Source organism: Anopheles nili, chromosome X (assembly GCF_943737925.1).
Source record: "Anopheles nili chromosome X, idAnoNiliSN_F5_01, whole genome shotgun sequence".
Lineage (NCBI taxonomy): Eukaryota > Metazoa > Arthropoda > Insecta > Diptera > Culicidae > Anopheles > Anopheles nili.
In genome coordinates, this window is record NC_071293.1 from 9,599,756 (window position 1) to 9,619,134 (window position 19,379).

The window sequence follows — 19,379 nt, forward strand, 5'->3', positions numbered from 1 at the left end:
ATAAGAATGCGAAACATAATTGTCAATGCATGGCGTAAAATACGATGCTGCAGCAATCACCAGTGTGAAAGTGATGGTATGACAGACAGTGTAGGAGTCCTGGCTTATGGCTTTCCAGTTGATGATGCCTTAAGTTTGTTCGTTTGAGCATATTCAATTCTATTCATTAACTGGTTACTTCTGCGTTTTAGGTTTTGTTGAGCTGTTTGAGCAGAATAATGATGTAGGCCAAGCTCAAGTATTGCATCGTGTAGTAGATGGCTTTCGTTGCTTGTAATAGCTAACCAGATGACCACATAGGGGGAGCGTGTTATTCATGGTTCGAAAGGAAGTGACCAATTGGCTTGAATTCCGGGCACATTTCATGAGTGTGTGCACATGTACTTAGGGAGAAATATTTTAGGTGACCTGCATCGTTTTAGGTGGTCCATCGAGAGTAGAGTTTTTTCATCGTTCGTAGCAGTTATATTCAACGATTAATATTGAATTTTGTTTATGATAATTCGTGCATTACAGAATAGAACTTGTAATTTACATTCGAACCAATTAATGCAGTTGAATAAAAGGAATATAAATAATCTGTTATAATTTAATTTAAAACAAAGTAATGTAAATTTCGTATGATTGCTTTATGTTCCTCGCTTAAGTCGGCTTCTCCTTCAAATGCGCAAACGATAGTAAACTGCACGGTTTCTATTTGATGTCGAAAAATATTTACTAATCCCTTTGAACTTATTTTTTGCAAACCTTTTGGAATTGCTAGTTCTGGCAGACCATATTTGAATTTGCAATTAACCAGTGAAAGACAATAGTTTTAAATTAACAGTTCATCCGTCCACGTCCCTATAAATACACATACCAATCTAGCTCAATTCGTAACTGAGGAGCAGAAGGGATCGGTGAAAAGCATCGCCACACATGGAAGGGGTTTATATAAAAATTGTCGCAGCGTGCATTACTGATGGTCGGAGTAGAGAGATGGTTTGAAAGTAGAGATGCATATCAACTGCGACCATGCGGCCAGTCGATTGGAGTACGTCCATAATCACGGTTGTGCCGATAACACGAGTAGTACTGGTGCTGGGAATACTAGATAGAACACTACACAAGAAAGACTACTGCAGCAAACAACAGCTGTAAAATGCATCAAACAAGTTTGAATGATCCAATATCAAAAACTTTCCTTTGTTTGATAGCTTCGAGATTATTGTACGATACATTCTAATTCACGATTACGATAAGTACGATTCATTCTAATTCTAATAAAGTGATCCTAAGGAAAATTATTTGTGATATGATAAATTATACAGCATCACCAATCATCTCTATCTAACATCTATAGCGAGCAGGAACGAGAGGAAACCAACCAAATATGCATCACAAATGATTTTTAACAAAGTAGCTCTATTGTGTTAATATAATAGTCATAATATAATAGGGCAATGTCGTTTGTTGTTGTTTTACAGTTTTTGTTATTTAACTTGAAGAGAGCTAACCCGTCATATAAAAGGGTGTGTAGGGTACACCCCCACGTGTTAGTAGACGAATAGTAATCGATGCATGTTGCATATTTATTGTAGTAGATGATGTGGTTAATATATTTATTTGAGACATTTCAGGATATGGAATAGCGATGAGACCCAAAAGACAATGGAAGCTGTAAAATGAGGTTGTATGAATGGGATAACTGAATGTTGAGTGTTATATCTATTTTACCCCAAGGCCAAGCATCTATTGATGGCGTGTTGCTTCAAATTATCCTGTATATATCGCTATGGACTGTCTATGGGCGTGTTCTTCATTTAGTTTGCTTGATTCCATGCAGGGCGTATTTTTCTTCAACATCGTTCAATGGACTCCGATCAAGTACCTGGGCTACTCATATCCATTCTGGGCGCACGCCTTCGGCTGGTTTACTGCACTCTCGTCAATGTTGTGCATTCCCGGCTATATGATCTGGCTGTGGAGAAATACTCCGGGAGATCGCGCCAATGTAAGACGGGATCCTTCTACGTGCCGGTCTTTTGGATCCTTCTTTCTAACATATATGAACCGTTTTCTCTTCGTACAGAAAATTCGACTGATCGTTCGAATCGAAGACAGCGTGAGCCAACTCCGGGAGAGAATGCAAGCCGATGCCGAGAAGGGCATGGAACTGTAAAAGTAGATGCTCTAGCATTATCCAGTGGTTCTTTTAATGACTAGAAATCATTCTATCGATTATTCTTTCCTTTCACTGTTCTTTTTATGATAATATCGACGAGTTGATATATATATATATATATATATATATATATATATATATATATATATATATATATATATATATATACATATATATATATATATATATATATATATATATATATATATATATATATATATATATATATATATATATACATATATACATATATATATATATATATATATATATATATATATATATATATATATATATATATATAATGTATGTGGTAAGAAAATTGTCATACCATTTGTTGAATGTAATGTAACTAGCAGATCGATCTTCTTGTGTAAAAGTGTGAATCCTGTTTTTTATATCCGAATGATTTGAATGGTATGCTTTTGGTATGGTATGGTATCATTGATCTTTGTTTAATCTTAACAGTTGTAAAGAGATTATTTGATCTGTGGTTTGAGAAACTATTTTGAGGATTTTCAATCACCGGAATAATTCATGAGGCTGTAAGAAAAGTGAATGAGAGCTGCTGACAACCTTACTAGTCTTTGTTCAGCCTACCAAGATGCTGTGACTTTGATTATGTAGGTGGGCTGGCTTCTGACATCCTTGTTGAACGACCGCCACAAGTTGCTTTACTACATTCTTGTCGATTGTATGTATCCTTGTGCGTTAATACCCCGATTTCTTTGCGGTTATTAGTTGGGCCATTGTTTCACGCGAACCAGAAACGTTATTTTCTATGCCTGTTCGACGAAAAGTGGACATAAAATGCAGAACATAGTAAAGGCACTATAATTAATCACAATGAATTGCAGATCGTGTAGGTGGATGTTATGTTTTATTTTTAATTCCATTTCCATTAAATATATGTTAATTACAGTTTTTTCTTTGCTATCGACGTTTACAGGTGTTATTTAAGCCGCTTATTCAAATACGCAACTGGTGTAATTAATGTATTTGAAATCAGATAAGAATTCTAATTTTTTTGCATTCGACGTTCAACTAATGCACGGTCGTGCTGATAATAAGATCACATCAATCAATATGGCAAGTATAATTAAATGCAATGCTCGGTCCTGAAATCGCATCTGGTTTGTTAAAGAAGGAAACATATGTACCTGATGCTTGGTTGTGTTTGAGTTTTATGTGAAAATATGTATTTAAAGATGTTTGAAAAAAAAAACTTTTGTGTCAAATGGTCACCATTTATACACATTCATTGACAAATTTAATAACTTATTGATAGTGGTATATTGTCATATAAATTCCTTGAAAATCTTTTATATTAAATATTTTCCCTTAACGCATGGCCGTCGTATTGTGTCTTTGTTGTGTCATTTGAAACCAGTTTAAAGATATTAAAAATTTATTTTGCCAATAAAAAGTGTATTAAATTGAATGAACTTGACAAACGACAAGACTAACAATTCTTGCAACAAAATGCGTACGCTGAACTCATATGAAAATAAATTTTTAGAAACAACGGCCATGCAAAAAATGCAAAAAAAAACTACATCTGTTCGCGCTTCTCATTCGATTTGTAATCGTGACCAACCTTTTTTATATCTATATCTGTTTCAATACGTTTGTACATATTCCACAGGTCCTATTGCCGGTTCCATGGCATTGTATTACAGTAGGGAAAACTAAAATTCGTCAAAAACGTTAAACGTTAATTTCAAATGTTAATCAACAAATTCTTGCGCTTTGTATTTTTTGTTACTCTACATAACAAACTAACATAAACTACTCAAGTCGATGTTTATGTCTTATATGTCGTAAAAAGTTAAACGCAAATCGTATTATAAAACCAATAACTCAATAGATACATTTTTCATATTAATTATTCATAAGCAAGTGATATTTCGAAACAAAACCACATCCTCAACATATCGTGTAATTACATCCTAGAGATTTCGACCCATTAGAGGCCATGTGATGTAACGATCAATTTTTCAGTTCGACAAATAGTCCAGCTTGCATCGACAAGGCTCGACAAGAGGTCTACTGAAATTCCCAGAGAGGGCACATACATAATTGGAAGTAAAATGATTTTTTTTATTGAAAGCGTACGCAAGAGCCTGGAAGCCCAACAAGTTCGAGTAAAATACCCAAACTGTCAATGATAGGTTAATATTAAAGAACAGGACCACAAGTGATTGTATCACAAAAAATATTTGAAAAAGGCAAAATAGTTGCTTAATACTATCTTAAAATATTGCAGATGAAAAAATAGAACGAATCAAAGCTATTAACGATTAGAAATGAGATTAAGAAATGTTTGAAACACAGGTTGAAACAAAAACAAAGCACAAACCCTGATCGAAACTGATCACACAGATTACGGTAGTGCATAGGTAAAGCATTTGGATCAAATAAACAAATTACGCTAATAAGTCTTGCAAACAAATAAAATTATCTATAAACGTAGCAACCTCTGCGCCGGACATGGAGATCTATATTGAATATATTGTCAAATACTGTCCAGAGCTTAGTCAGAGCGCTCAAAATGCATCACTAATGCTGGTGCAGTAACATCAGCAGGTGGGTTGGATATGGGATATGTTCATCTTGCTGCACTTCAACTGAAAATTATTCTTTTAACTGAACGCGCAATCTTTGACAAACACCAGAAATACAGCATCACCTTCTTACTCACTTGCGTAATATAATCGTGCTAACAGGATATCATCGCTGAGCGAGTAGATTAAAAAAATCATAAGTTTTTATTTGGACACCTGACGCATGAAGAAAAAAGAGGATAGGGACCTCAAATGCGGTGCTATAGCTCGTCCGCAATCCAATACTGAAGGCTAGCTATTACATTGTTAGTAATATTGTGTGCAAGGCGGTTCGTGACTATGGATTATATGAGATAATCCACGCGTTGCAAGATGTTTGCGACTAGATGAATCACTCAACATGGTTGAATTAATTGTCTCTGGTAAGAAGCAAGCTCTCGAACTCGAGGTTTTCTGTCGATTGCCCACTTTTCGTACGATTTTGATCGGTAAGCAAGAAGCTAATTTCTTTGTGGAGAAACTAAATTTTTGTAGAAGAGCTCGGTTTGGGTTTGTTCCGTTCATCGTATTCCGCGATATTTAGTTTTTGAACTACTACTGCCACTGGTTTACAAATACCAGAGGTCTTGATATCTTTAGCTTCCTTTCTAGAGGTCAAACCCAACTTGCGTACTTTTTCCTTGCTCTTTTGATAATCGATAATATTGCTGCTACGGGTTCGTTTGTAGCGCTTGGTATCATCGTTGTGCTCTAAATTAATAAAATTAAGATTAACATCACCATTGTTATTATTTTCACCATCATTTGCTGCAAGCTTCTGCGGCGGCTGTTGTGGTTGTTGCTGGTGGTGCTGTGGTTGCTGTTGCTGTTGCTGTGGCTGCTGACTATGTCCCACACACGAGTTAGCGGCCCCAGAGTAAATGGGAATTTTGCTCGAGACATTACTCTCGATGGACGGCCAGAAACGGTGCATTCGAGCCGGCGTGAGGGCTTTTATGAAAGGCACCGCTTGGGGTGCGTGGGTGCGTGTCGTATGGCATGACTTGTTAGCTTCTTTACCAGGCAGTAATGCTCCTTCGGGAGAACTTTTTGTTGCTTTTTGATCCAAAGTTGGTGCAGATGTTATGTATTTCGGCACATTGCCCATCTTATGAAACCCGGCACGATAGGCCATTGCGCTGCAAAAAAGCATATCATATTAGTTAAAGTGCTCGGATTAAAGTATGATTGCCAAAGGTAGACGTTTACCGTTTATAGAACATGCGAGGTGCGGGCTGCAACGGAGGGGGCATTTGACGGTAAATCCCCGTAGGTTTGGTGAGGTATGCCATCTGCAGGACAGGCATCTAAGGTAGCGAAAAAATCAAGGCAAAAATTAGCACATAGTGAAGTGGATTGGCACGTGCGTACTACCTCTCTGCGCAGGATAACAGTTTTTTTGGCTACCGGAACTACCACCTTCTGATGGTTCCTCTCCAGGGGTAAGCTCGTTTGCGTCTCCGCAACGGTTGTTTTTGCTGTTGACAATCCGGAGGACAGGTTGGTCACGCACTGTTCCTTTCCGTTTAGTGGACTTACGCTATTGCTGGCTACACTCTCACCTATATTAAACCCTACGTCCTGAATGCCATCCTCTTCGCTACGCTTCCAGCGATAGGACTCTAGGGAAGAGGATGAGCTGAGGTTATGCGATACGTCCAGATCGTAATCAATGCCTTTGCAAGGATTGCCGACACTGGGCGATGTCGCCGTTGCCGATCCGGAGGACGGGTTTATCTCGTCCGGGTCCTCCGGTTCTAGAGCTTTGGTGCTAGCGTTGTTGGTTACACTTTGGCATTTATTAGACCCATCACCCTTAACGTCATCCTCATCGCTATTGCTCCAGCGTAAGGATTCTAGCGACGACGATGACGGGACGTGGTATGATACATCAAAATTGCAATTGTATTCAATGTTGTTGCAGGCATCATTTGTCTCTACGATGGTGTTACTCTTGTCGGGTGAGTTCGGCTGGAGGTTAGTGTTTGAAAGATGATTGTTGATGGGATCCTCGAAACTTTTCAGGTTGCAAATTAGGAGAGATTATGTCGCGTCGAATAAGCGTCAACGAGTGAGTAGCATGAAGACAGAAATGTTTTTTTATCGTGGAAAGAAGAGAAAGTAACACATAAGTGTCATTAGATGTCAAAAGCTAATATAACAAAGCACCAAGAGAAAAAAAGGACACGCTATCATCAAGTCGGAAAACAATGTGTCAAACAAATAAATAGACTGCAAAAATCTGCAATATACGGATTAGCAAATTCTTCCTTAATGTTAGCACGAGCATGTACCAGACTGATTTTCGCCATGTTTTGCACATTGATTTACTTCTAGCTGTTCATTGGTTCAACAACAGTTGTGCGATCAAGACCTGCCTTGTTAAGGCTTTCTTTGCCTTGAAATTTTTTCCATAGCCGAATAGTCAGTCAATGCGTTGAATTAAGTTTGATTATTTGCACTGTTCACATTAGTACACACATGACATACAGAGAACACACATTAAATCATACCCCAAAAAATATAACCAAACACTCAAAATGCAAATGGTCGACTATATGGCTAATTGTTTACTTTAGCCATTATGCAATTTAGTTTCAATCTGTATAGAAAGATATGAAGTTGTATAAATGAGCTCCCTTCTTATAGAATAAAAAAAAATATCAGTGATATTTGATATATGTATCACTCTCAAGATATGCGATTAACGAATGCAACGAAAGTCTGATCGAAGAGTGCAGACAATTTTTAACTTATTTCCAAATCTCAATATATTTTGAAGTAGTCCCTATGGGTAATATCATCAACGATTAAAAAAATAACCACATGGTAGTGATTTACAAGCCCCGTTAAAGAAATTAAATAGAAGAAACTCGCCGATGGAATATAAAATTTAAAAAAACATCCCTGAACCGCAGTTCTGGCATTCTTTTCGTTACTTGATAAAGTTTGTCCACAATGTATGTTTTATACCTACATTGATTCTTCAACGGTAGACATCCGACGCCCATGGCTGGTTGCAGAATTATTTGCACCAGTTTTATTTACCGCCATTTTGCCAGGACAATCCATAAACAAAACTTTGGTAGCATCGTTGAACCAAGCATTGTCAGAGACAGCATCGGTACTGGAGCTGGTACCATGACACTCAGCGTTTGAGGTGGCAGTAGTTTGATCGAGCCGTATATGACACGATTGGTTGATTTTTGGGCTTCCGATGGAATTGAGAATACGAAAAGGGGTTAGTAATACTATCTTGATAGCGGATACAGGCTTTTTAATACTATTGACAAGGCGAAAGTGAAAAAAGGATATACTCATGAAAACGTAAGGAAAACCCAAAAATATAACACTGCGTCGCTCGTTACTACAAAATCATAACTACAAAAAAGATAAGCAACTCAATCGCAAGATCTAACAACGGAGCAAGTAAGAAGACAAGCAATGAAAACCACTAAACGCAACCGACGTACAGAGTCGAGTGCACAAAAAACCAATGGCGATCAATAACAAACGAAATTAAAATCTATTTTAACATGACCGCTCAAAACAACATGACAAGTCACAAAACATTAAAAGCTACAGAAACAAAACTGCATTCATTTTTATATGCATTACTTATCCTCTGAAACGCTCGGGAACGAGCTCCCGGAGCAAGTTTCTGTTTGGTTCACGACACTGGTGCCATTCGTTGTCGGTTTCATCGGAACATTCTCATCAGTGGCAGCTTTGTCGGATTCAGCATCACCATCGATAATATCCCTGACTATATTACCGTCAGATACAACAGTATTGTTGTTGGGACGGTCATCTGACGGTAATGAGTTGTTGGGTGTAACAACACCTGCATCGAAGCGTGTTTGAGGGTGCTGTATGGGTTTATTGCTTTCGAGCCATAACATGCGTTTCGAAGAGAAATGAATGAACATTTTTGTTAGTATATTAAGCCGTTAGGAGAGCCAAGCATTATATATATATATATATATATATATATATATATATATATATATATATATATATATATATATATATATATATATATATATATATATATAATTTGAGATGCACGTGTTGAGATGAAACATATGAATTGATGACTAAAGAGAGTGCGGGTGTAGGCGATTTCACTGTCAAGATGCAATGAGTTGTTTACGCGGATGCTATGAAGCGGTTCTAAATAATGTACCAAGGGTTAGAGGTATAGAAGATGTGTAATACTAATTCTTACCCGCCATGGTCCGGAACATTGTAGTTGCGTGGAGGTCGGTATGCCTTTATCAAGTTAAGTTGATCGCCCTGTGAGCTACGGATAGGGAGCGTGAATACAAAATGAAATAAATAGACAAGTTCATGAAGACGTTCCGTTTAGAAAGCTGCTTCGAGTGTTAGCCAGGAAACTAACCTTTGCTGCGTGACCACGGCAGTGGACGTGCGGCGCCTAGATATCATGCGCGTGGGTATCGGCTCCCCTTCTATGGTTGGACCACTCGGAGTGGCGCTCGCAGCAGGATTCGACCGGCCACGATTAGCCGGTGTACGACTCGTTGAGGTAGACGACTGATGAGCCGAACGGCCTTTAATGGCGATCTGTCGCGATAGGCTTGAGCGCAAGCTCCATTTCGTGGATTGACACGTGCGTGCCGCAGGAACGCTCTTTAATTGAAGGGTATTATTGTTCATCTGGTTAGCTGCTTGCATACGATCGAGATACTCGTCGTCATCGTTAAGCCGCATGGTGTCTACCTTGTGCGATATTCCCTGCACGATTCCCGCCGCATTACACTCCTCACGCTGACTGTAGATACCGTACTGGTGTTGGACGTTGGCAGCGTTCGGGTGGTGTCTTCGAAACACGGCACCTTCGTTTATCAACGCGGGCTGTTTCCGTTTCAGCCACAGCTGCTGCGGTCCGATCACAGAACCGGGTCGGCAGATGCGCAACCAACCGATGGCTTCCATTGCGCTAAATCCATAGTGTTTGATTAGGTACGCCCCGATCAGCGTTCCGGTTCGTCCCAAACCAGCTATGCATGAAGCATTGAGAGAACAGCACGTGTTAAAGACTACCCACTACAGTTCGTCCCAGCAACCCCCTTGTGCTTACCTTTGCAGTGCACCGCAATGGCGCCCTTTTCTTCCTCGCATATTATGAGAAACTTTTGCAGAATATCCTCCTCCGGGTTGCTACCGTCTGGGAAGATCAAATCGTAATGCTTGAATCCTTGCGCCGTAAAGCTTTTAGCGTCGTACTTGCGCATGTTCAGCCGTATGACGGCAGTCACGTTGTGTTGCCGGAAATAGTTGATGTACAGGTACGGGCTGTGCTGTACCATGCCGCTTTCGCATCGTGTCTCGTTATGCGGACCACAGAATGCCAAAAATTTGCCCGGGACGATCCAGTTAAGGTCGCCGTTCTCGACCCGCTCGTAATACTCATACGCCACGTGGTTGAAATCGGTCAGATCAAAAAAATTAAGTTTGTGCGCCTTGATAATTGCCCCCAGGCAATCCTTAAGCGATAGATACCGCAGCTCGCTTTGGGACGCATCGCAGTACTTCAATCCGCTGATTTTTTTCAGGATCGGTGCTAGCACTTTCATAATGCTTTGCAGATTGTGATGCAAATATATGATTCCGTAGCACCCTACTAGAAAAGCGGCGTTCAGGATTTTTTTCGGATCGTTGCTCGTGAGATGGAAGATCTTTTTCTTCGCCATTTCAGCATCGTCCATTAAATGGTTAACCTTGAGACAGTAATGGTAAACCATTGCTATGTTGAGAGGTCCGAAGTCACTAAAAAAATTCTCGTACTTTAAAGTTTCTTCAATATTGAAAAAATGCACAGTATCGCGTGGAGCCGGGTTTAACTCTTTACGCACAATAGCCAAATATAGGCGATCTGCAAAACAAATTGAACAATAAAATTCACATCGGTCTAGTTTTCTGGACCGTTACCCAAGCTCTAGGTTTACTTACGGTTTAATATTGTTGTTAAGGAATCTTGTCTAATATATTCCACCAAGTCTGCATCATCCTCGTCACCATCATCTTCGCTACTACTATTTATTACCAGCATCGGAGCTGATTTCGAGTTCGCATCTCGATGGCGATACATCGTGAGGCTTATGAATTGTTGTCGAGCATGTATTTCTGACACGTAGAAAATTGTTTGATTGTAGTAATGTTTGATTTGATTTTAATTAGAAGAGTAAGTTCTGAAATAACAAAATAAAGATATATAATCACAATGCATGGTTCATAAATAGAATATACCATGAATGAATAAATAAATGCTCAAGAAACATGAACGCTCAGAATATTTGAAGCATAGCTTGCTTTTGAGCACATTACTTCATGCTTAGTCTACGAGAAGTAGGCGGCACATTACACTTCTAACAGACAGCGACAATTTTGGAAATTGAAGTCAGCCATTTTTGCCTGATCTCACCAGCTCATTTCAGGGAATTCCAGTTTACAACGCCGGATCGTAGGAAGGTTGGTTGGGCTTCCTACGCAGAACATTCAACTTTGGCGAGAAATAGAAAACGTGCAAGCTTCCACTGCGCTACGCAATCGCTACCCACGGGCCACAGTTAACTTACTCGCGTTGATAGTTAACACTGAAAAAACCGAAAAAAGACGCCATGACGGTACACTAGCTCGAAGTTAAAACTATTACGGCAAGCCCATGAAAACGTATCAATAACATATTTTTAATTTTATAAGAAATATTGGGCACTGTTGTGAGCTGCACAGCTTGTTCCCGTACGTCATATTGAAATCTAACTATTTTTGGATAAGCAAATTTGAACAGCAGCCAAAAGATTGTTTATTTCAAAAGCAAGACTTTTGCATCCAAAACTCACGTATATGTAACGCAATTTAGAAGTTTATACATTCGCGAAGGAAGCTTAATTTAAAGGCATAAAAAAAATGAAATTAAAACGTTGCTTATGAAAAAACAGTAGATTTTGCCGTCTGCGTGTCATTGGTTTGATTTTACTACATTGGAAAACGAAGCTTAACTGAAGATTGCACCCACCAATAATGAACAATAATTAGAGAAAATTTAACGTGATTGCATACGGAATGCCTTACATAGTCATTTAACTTAAAAACAAGTTGAAACATGCTCGCGCTACGGTCGACGGCGTCACCGAAATCGAACATATATCTTCTTCTTCTTAACATTGTAAGTCAAAAACCTCCCATGAAACAAATGAAGGAAAAACCACAAGCGAATATTGCATACATACCTTATATGAAGCTAGAACCAGGTATTTATTGAATTTGTACAACGAGAAACTTTCTTAGTTAGATACTGGATGGAAAATGCTGAAAATTTATCTTTGCACAGCGTGCAGTTCGTTTGCATCCATTCTATACACTTGCTATACCTACACTGTCAAACGCACATGTATGTGGCAAGGTTGTACACCAATACTCACGATCAATGCAGTTTTCCCAAACCACAATTCCACCTACTTTTGTATTTTGGATTTTGTTTCCTAATCAAAAAATTGTCAAATTTTGCAATATTGGTAGAACGTAAAATATGTTAAATATTAGTAGAATGGTACATGGTCGCATCGTCGGTCTATGAATTAATATCGTGACATTTTCTATTTTAATTTTAGTTGGCAACACTTTTACATTGACGAATCTCCATAATGATAAGTAGTTACAACAATCTAATTGCTCGGAAGCGCTGTTGCAAACTGTAAGAATCCATCATAATTATGGTAAACCAAATAAAAATTATTTTTTACAAAAAAGCTCAAGACTATAGAGATGCAGAAAATTTGGTTTTGAAGTGGTCGTCAAAAAGAAAAATTTACACAATTTTTTAAGAGATAGGATCTGTAAAAGTTTAACGCGACCTAAGCTGTTTGATGCATCAATGAAATAGAAAATAGTTTTGAAGTTGTGTGTGTGTTTGTAATCGTTATGTCAATGCTGTAGATTCAAATTAAACGTCTTACCACATTTGAAATAATGAATAAAATAAAAAAAAATTGCCTTAAATTATCAAGAAAAAATTATAGCATGATCATTGATGTTTATTGCAATCAAAACGAAGTTTTATTATAAAGAATTCTCTGTGCAACGTATATGTTCTATTGATACTTCAATACATGTAAAATAATTAGTTTTAAAAAGATATTATTTTTCACGTTATAATCAAATCAAAAATAATATCTGAAATAAAACAAATATGGTGCCTATTTTACTACCAAATGACATCAAATGTTGAAGATAAGAGTAAATAAAATTTAATATTCGGTCAAAAACACATGGTGTAGCCGCGTGTAATCAGCATGTGTCAAATGTTAGTTTGGTGTCAAAATAATAAATTTCATTATAATGCGAAATTAGTTAAATATTTATGTAAGTTCGTAGCGGTCGATCAACGCTATTAAATTTAAAAATCATCATTACTTTGACGATTGGTATTGGTTATTGCTTTATCCTTAGATAACTGACAACAACAATGCCGCAAGTATCTTCCGCATCCTCTCCGGCGAACGTTCCGCCGGAAGAGCTAGATTGGATACAAATGCGCAAAGATTTTTCTGGTGTGCACGCGGAAACAACCAAAGAAAAGATGGTTCGAAAGATAAATGAAAATCCTCTGGTACCAATCGGATGCGCTGCCACATTAACAGCCCTAGGCTTAGGACTTTGGAATTTCCGAAAAGGCCGTTCTCAGATGTCACAATACATGATGCGAGCCCGTATTTTGGCGCAAGGATTTACAGTCGTTGCACTGATAGTAGGAGTGGGAATTACCTACAAAAACAAGGAATCGGCCAAGAAATAATCGAATACATGTGCAACCCAATCAATAGTTTGCTGGCCGTAAGAATACGTAAGAAGCATTGTTTATTAAGATTGGAATAGAACGAAATCGCATGCATTTGCGTTGTTACTTGTAACTAAGCTGAGTCGTATCTTTCTTCTGTAACTTCGTCGTAAGGATCAGTCGTTTCTTCCGGCGCGAGTGGTTCAAATCCGTCGCCTTGCGATGGTTTCAGCCATAATAGTCCATCTGCCCCCATACGCATGCATTCGAAATGAAGTATCAACAATGGATTTGTCCAGACACGGGCCTCGACATCGAGGCACATGTGCAGGTTTTGCCTGGGAGTGTAGATATCGAACAACCTTAGACAAAGATTAGCGTTGAGAGGTATATACGGTATTGGTACCGGTAAGCATAATGGTGGGGGGTTTTTGGCTGATAAAGAATTTTCGTAGATCAAAGAGTCGTCCATCAAAACTTCCATATCGATTGCAAAATCATACGGCACATATGTAAAAGCGGAACAAACTTGAAGAAGAATAGGGAAATATGTTAAAGATGAGCATAATTCTTAGCACCATCACATATAACAAACAATACTCACATTTGCGACTAAAATTTAGTTGCTCCATACGCATTCCCATGCAACACGAACATCTCAGTTCCGCACACTCGCAGTGGTTGTCTCGAAAAACAAACTTTGGGAGGTTTGGTGTTAATGGTAGTAATGAAATGGTTGGATATTTGAACGTAATGTTTGTTCGAATATCATAAAATTCAACATCAATTCTGCGGCATTCATTGCCGATACACCCAAATATTGCGCTGGCAACAGCTAAGATCAAACCGCCCCGTTTCATTCCAAAGCAAGCAATAAGCTCTGTTGAACAAAACACGCTGAATCGCTGCATCGGAAAACGAATGATGGTGTACGATAAATATAGTAATTTTTTTTATAATATATTCATAAAGCTGATGAATAATTGAATTTCATATTAGGTGGAGACGAGCAAGATGCTCAGCTGACGGAATAAACCGGTATTTTTTATATCCTTATGGTTTGGGATGAATAAAAAAGAGAAAGAAAAATACATACTCCCTAAATCATTATGAGGCAATAAGATGATATTCATAATAGCCACATAAAAACTCTTATTCGGTTCTGTAAAAGATAGCCACCGCTCAACACATGCTGAGTAGAAGAACGGTATCTTATATATAGTCATTTTGAATACGAGGCTGCTTGCAAAACAGATTTTTTAAATTATATTTAGCTTTGTATATAAAGCAATAGATATATAAAGAATACTTGGTTGCAGAATGTGTAACACAAATTAAATTGAAATTCATTGATGATATGCTGAGGTATTAAGATATAATGTGATCGTTTATAGATACAGAGTACATCATTGAAATAAAATAAAGGTAAAGAGAATTTTGATAATAATAATTTAATTTCTGAACAACTGCGTTGCATTACTCATAAGCTACAGACCATACAGCTCTTACATTTTAAATGGTGTTTGGAAATAAAGTAGCTATTTAAAAAAATAAATAACCAAAATTTTACTACTACATGTTTCTCAACTCATGCAAGATTAATGAGTATAAGGTACAAGATTCGTTATTTTATCGTAAAGATTCATACCCGTTACAGAATGTGTCTCGGATAAGTTCAATGGTAACGCTTGTGCTGTGAATGTATTTACCTATATATTGAGCTCCAGTGAGTCTTAGTATAACAATATTCTAATCAGTAAATATATCATATTATTCAAGAGTTTATTCATTAAATTTTATTAATTGATATATTTTGAAATAAATTATATAATTTTCTAATGATAAATTTTTTTTAAATTTTACTTTGTTTGATTCAATTTTTCTATTAGAAAATAAAACAATCTAGACGCAAGCCACTTGAAGGCACGAATTACGATTAAAATGACCAGATATTCAATATGAAAAGAAAATTCCTTGAAAAAGAGGCATTATTGACAGAAAACGTAGTATTTTAGGTAAAAAGTCTATTATATTTATAAAGAAACCATAAATGTGTTGCCAAATCTCCAAAAGGTTTACTGAAACTAAATGCTACAGGTGAAGCTATTTAAAATCACTTTTCATAGCTGAAGTTTGTACCAAAAGAATAAATCAATGAAATATAAAAATTTAAAGTGTGGCAGAGGAACATTTTACGATATTAACTTTTCAATCCATGAAAACTGGCATACATGAGTGTTGAAGCTTAGAATATAAACAAAAGACCTGAGAGTAACGGTTGTCAGTGCATAGCTGTGACAATGGTTGGATTTGCTCGCTGAAAAAGAAGAAGAAGCAGCTGAAGTAGAATCTTAAGATGGCGATCTGTCGTGACGGGTAACAAACGGTGTAGCTGCTCGCTGTGCTCCGACGTGCCAGCTTTTTTTTATCTACCATTGGACAGACTCGGGCAACGAAAGTGCGATTTCGTGATTCACAGTGGTGTTAGAAGGGTTTGCAAAACATAAAAAAGTTCACTGGAGGTCTGTGGTACTCGTGTGCGCGTTCCAAAGCTAGTGCCGTTGTTCCTCCCCCCGTCTTTCCCGTTCCTTCTCTGCTGCTGGTGAGTGGTTTTGCTATTGGCGCTGGCGTATCTTTGTAACCATAACCGTATTGGCCGGGAGTTAGAACCGACCGGGAGTGTACTAGGCAAATTGGATCGCGCGGGCCGTGCAAGAAAAAAAAACGGCGTAGCCAGCCACCAAAGAAAAAAAAAGACACTCACCCACCCGATCAACCGAAGAATTCCAGCGGTGCAGCGCGGGGTAGCATTCCCAAATGAGTTTGTTTCCATCTTTTTCTCGCTCCCGCCGTGCTGGCTTGCGCTTGTTCCGTTGCGTGTTTTTTTTCATCTTCCCGTTTGCTTCCCGAGTGCCGCGCTGGGCAGAAAAAGATGGCGTACCTAATGCACAAGTGTGCCGCGAACGGCCAGCGCTAAGCTCGGCCGATTTGCGGCGGATGCTGCGAGCGCGGGTTTTGTGGGGTTTTTGAGCATTCGATTTCAGCTTTTTTTTTGCAATCGCAGAAGCTCCAACGCCAATCCTTTTCACTCTACATCGCCACCGTTGCGAACGTGCCTGAACGCGCATGAAATGGCTAGAACGAGATGGATCAAGCGGCGGGAGAGGAAGAGAAAGAGAGAATTAGAGCTGTAGAGTAAAAGTTAGGTGTATGTGGGAGGGAGCCCCCAAAGCAGCCAGGGTACAAACCCGAACGTGAGAGAGTGAGACAGAGTATACGGTGCGAGTATACGGTGTCCAAAATACAATAAAAAAACAAGTCCTCTAGTGGGTGGGTGGGTTGGGTGTAACGGAAAGCGGGGTTAGGTTTCAATTTGCGTTGTGCAGCATTTCGTTTGCGTGCGTGTGTGTATGTATGTTTTTTACCAAACTGCATACATTATTTGACACATGCATGCGAAACGCTATTAAACGTGAACGTGGAAACGGATAGCGCGATTCGAATTCACACCCCCAGAAAAGGGTGTTGTAGAAAAAGAGAGAAAGAGAGAGTGAACATTTTTGGCCCTTTTTATTTTTTTTATTAAGTTCCTGACGATCATCACAACAGTTTCATGATCGCTCCTTCCTTGTCTCTCGCACGGCATTCATTGGCTAATTGTTTGCAAGGAGAAAGAAACGTACATCGATGCTAATTCATCGCCCATTTCTGTCTCTCTCTCTCTCTCTCTCACACACTCTTTTTGCTGTGGCTGCTTCTGCGTGCACCCATTCCATCTCGCTCACAAGCGCACTCAGACGCGCGCGCGTGCACTCGTGAGCATCCCATCTCGCTTCGTCACGTGTGTTAGAACCCCAGCAGGTGGAGGGCATTGTCAAGGGTCGCGAGAGAAAGAGAGAGAGAGAGAGGGGAGGCGAAAAACGCATTGATCGATCGGGTACTGGAAAATTGTTTGGTTAACCGCCGTACTATCGCGTGTTCCTGTGTGCCTGCCCTTATATACGTCACCCATTCTCTCTTTCTCGCTCTTACCGATATAACATTCGCTGTCGCTGGCGAGCGGCTTTCACCCGCAGCCAAAGTGCATCGGAAAACTCCCACTGCACACGCGACATATCCCGTCCTGCATCTTGCTTTGCTTCATTCTTCCCTCATCTCGCGCTCTTCAAACGCTCCCACACACTTCGGAATTTATCGACATCAGCAGCTCTCCCACGTTTTTCTTGCTCTCTATTTCTCTCACTCGCTTGATTGTGTGTGTGTGTTTTTTTTTGGTTTGTGAAACTATCCACCCGAGTGTTCGAATTGACTCGAAATGAGATCTGTCTGGGTGCTGTCATTTTTTTTTTCTAATTCGAGCTCGAGTTCAAATCACCACTCGAATCCATTTCGTGGTCAGTTATTTAGCTGACCAAAACGGCCATAATGATGTCGCCTCATCGAAGGCTCTCTCGCTCTCTCTCTCGCAGTAGCCCACGTGCCAAAAAAGGACAGCATGAGCTCGCAGGTCTGTGTGCGCATAAGTGTGCGCGGGTTTTCGTCCTTTCTTATCTTTATTGAAACCCAAGACGACGGGCTCGACTTTTTGGCCAATCTAGCTAAAGATGCTGACCGTCGGCGTTATGTTCCGCGCTCGCGTGTGTATGTGTGTGTGTGTCTATTCCCAGGGGTGCGTTTATGTTCCTGCGGTGGTATTTGGGAACGTACCCGCGAAGCACGGCCCCTCTCGCTATCATATGTTGAAGTTTTCCGTCTTCTCATGTCTGCCGCCACCCCCTTTTGCGGTTTCGTCATTTTGCCAACGCACACACACACACAGGGATGAAAGGGGGCAACGATGAGGGGCTGGGTCGTTTTGGATATTTTTTTCCAGTTTTCCTGTCTCCATCCAGATTCGCTTCCATGCCGTTTGGGCTTACCACGCACGCACACAAAGAAGCGCCCGAGAGATGCTGTGTGCGCGTGCGTCCGTCCACCTGCCACCTCGTCTTTACTCAGTCCCTCCTCCTCCCGCCACCTTGCCCTGTACCGCGGGCGTGGGTCAAGCTTTCGTGGCTCACCTTTTCTTTTTGTCTCGTCCCGTGTGCAGCCACGGAGCCCAACAAAGCCTCACCATAGGCCGTCTGGTTGTGGTAAAGCGAAAGAGAGAGAGAGAGAGAGAGAGAGAGAGAGAGAGAGAGAGAGAGAGAGAGAGTGCGAAAGAGAAAGGGAAAGAGGGCCTGAAGAGAGCAAAACGGGTCAGCTACGGCCTTCTGGCATCATGTTGGTGGGATGCTGCCTCGGCATGACGGCGAGATTCAATTTCCATTAAAGTGGGCATCTCCGCAGGTATGCTTGTATAGGAGCGGGTTTCGCGCGGTCGCCCTGTGTCAGTGTGTGCGGTTGCGTTCCGTTCGCGTGCCCCCGGTGCAAAAGGGCAAGAACAGTGAGGGAATTCTGTTGGGCTGGCTCACGTACGAAACCGCGCAGAATGCTTGGGTTGTGGCATTTTTGTTCTCAACTTTTTCCCAATCCTCCCACCCCTTGCGAGCTGTTTTTCTTTTTCTTTTACCCACCGTTCGAATTGTGGCCACTGGATTTTAGCTTCCTGAGAAGCAGGAGTAGCCATCTCACGTCGCAATTCGAGTTATTCGACCGAGAGACCAGCGTGGTTTACATTGGGGGGGTATACGTCTTCAACACCTGTGTTTTTTTGTTGTGGATACTCTGGATGGGGTGGAGGGTGAACAAAATTGGGCGGTTGGAATGCGCATTCGAATTGCATTTTTATGTTGTACAAATGCATCAAACGCGGGGCCATATACATCGC

General features: G+C 39.9%; 4 protein-coding genes across 4 annotated transcripts; 2 read left to right on the plus strand and 2 right to left on the minus strand.

The window, feature by feature from the left end:
* The first annotated feature begins 1,786 nt into the window (after nucleotides 1-1,786).
* On the plus strand, nucleotides 1,787-2,258 carry LOC128729057 (sodium- and chloride-dependent betaine transporter-like). The gene is made up of 2 exons (XM_053822706.1): nucleotides 1,787-1,993; nucleotides 2,072-2,258. Exons 1-2 carry the CDS (start codon nucleotides 1,820-1,822, stop codon nucleotides 2,159-2,161), a joined length of 264 nt encoding a protein of 87 aa, XP_053678681.1. The 5' UTR covers nucleotides 1,787-1,819; the 3' UTR covers nucleotides 2,162-2,258.
* A 3,714-nt stretch (nucleotides 2,259-5,972) lies between these two features.
* Nucleotides 5,973-10,882, minus strand: LOC128728921 (dual specificity protein phosphatase CDC14B). Its single transcript, XM_053822570.1, has 7 exons — nucleotides 10,744-10,882; nucleotides 9,872-10,666; nucleotides 9,170-9,791; nucleotides 8,996-9,070; nucleotides 7,745-7,978; nucleotides 6,307-6,784; nucleotides 5,973-6,074 (listed from the first exon to the last, which is right to left on the minus strand). The coding sequence occupies exons 1-7, from the start codon at nucleotides 10,880-10,882 to the stop codon at nucleotides 5,973-5,975; spliced, it is 2,445 nt and encodes an 814-aa protein (XP_053678545.1).
* Nucleotides 10,883-13,258: 2,376 nt separating this feature from the next.
* LOC128728777 (HIG1 domain family member 2A, mitochondrial) lies at nucleotides 13,259-13,692 on the plus strand. Its single transcript, XM_053822423.1, has one exon. The coding sequence runs from the start codon at nucleotides 13,259-13,261 to the stop codon at nucleotides 13,586-13,588; it is 330 nt and encodes a 109-aa protein (XP_053678398.1). The 3' UTR covers nucleotides 13,589-13,692.
* On the minus strand, nucleotides 13,649-14,430 carry LOC128728922 (uncharacterized). Its single transcript, XM_053822571.1, has 2 exons — nucleotides 14,175-14,430; nucleotides 13,649-14,098 (listed from the first exon to the last, which is right to left on the minus strand). The coding sequence occupies exons 1-2, from the start codon at nucleotides 14,428-14,430 to the stop codon at nucleotides 13,704-13,706; spliced, it is 651 nt and encodes a 216-aa protein (XP_053678546.1). The 3' UTR covers nucleotides 13,649-13,703.
* Between the last annotated feature and the right edge of the window lie 4,949 nt (nucleotides 14,431-19,379).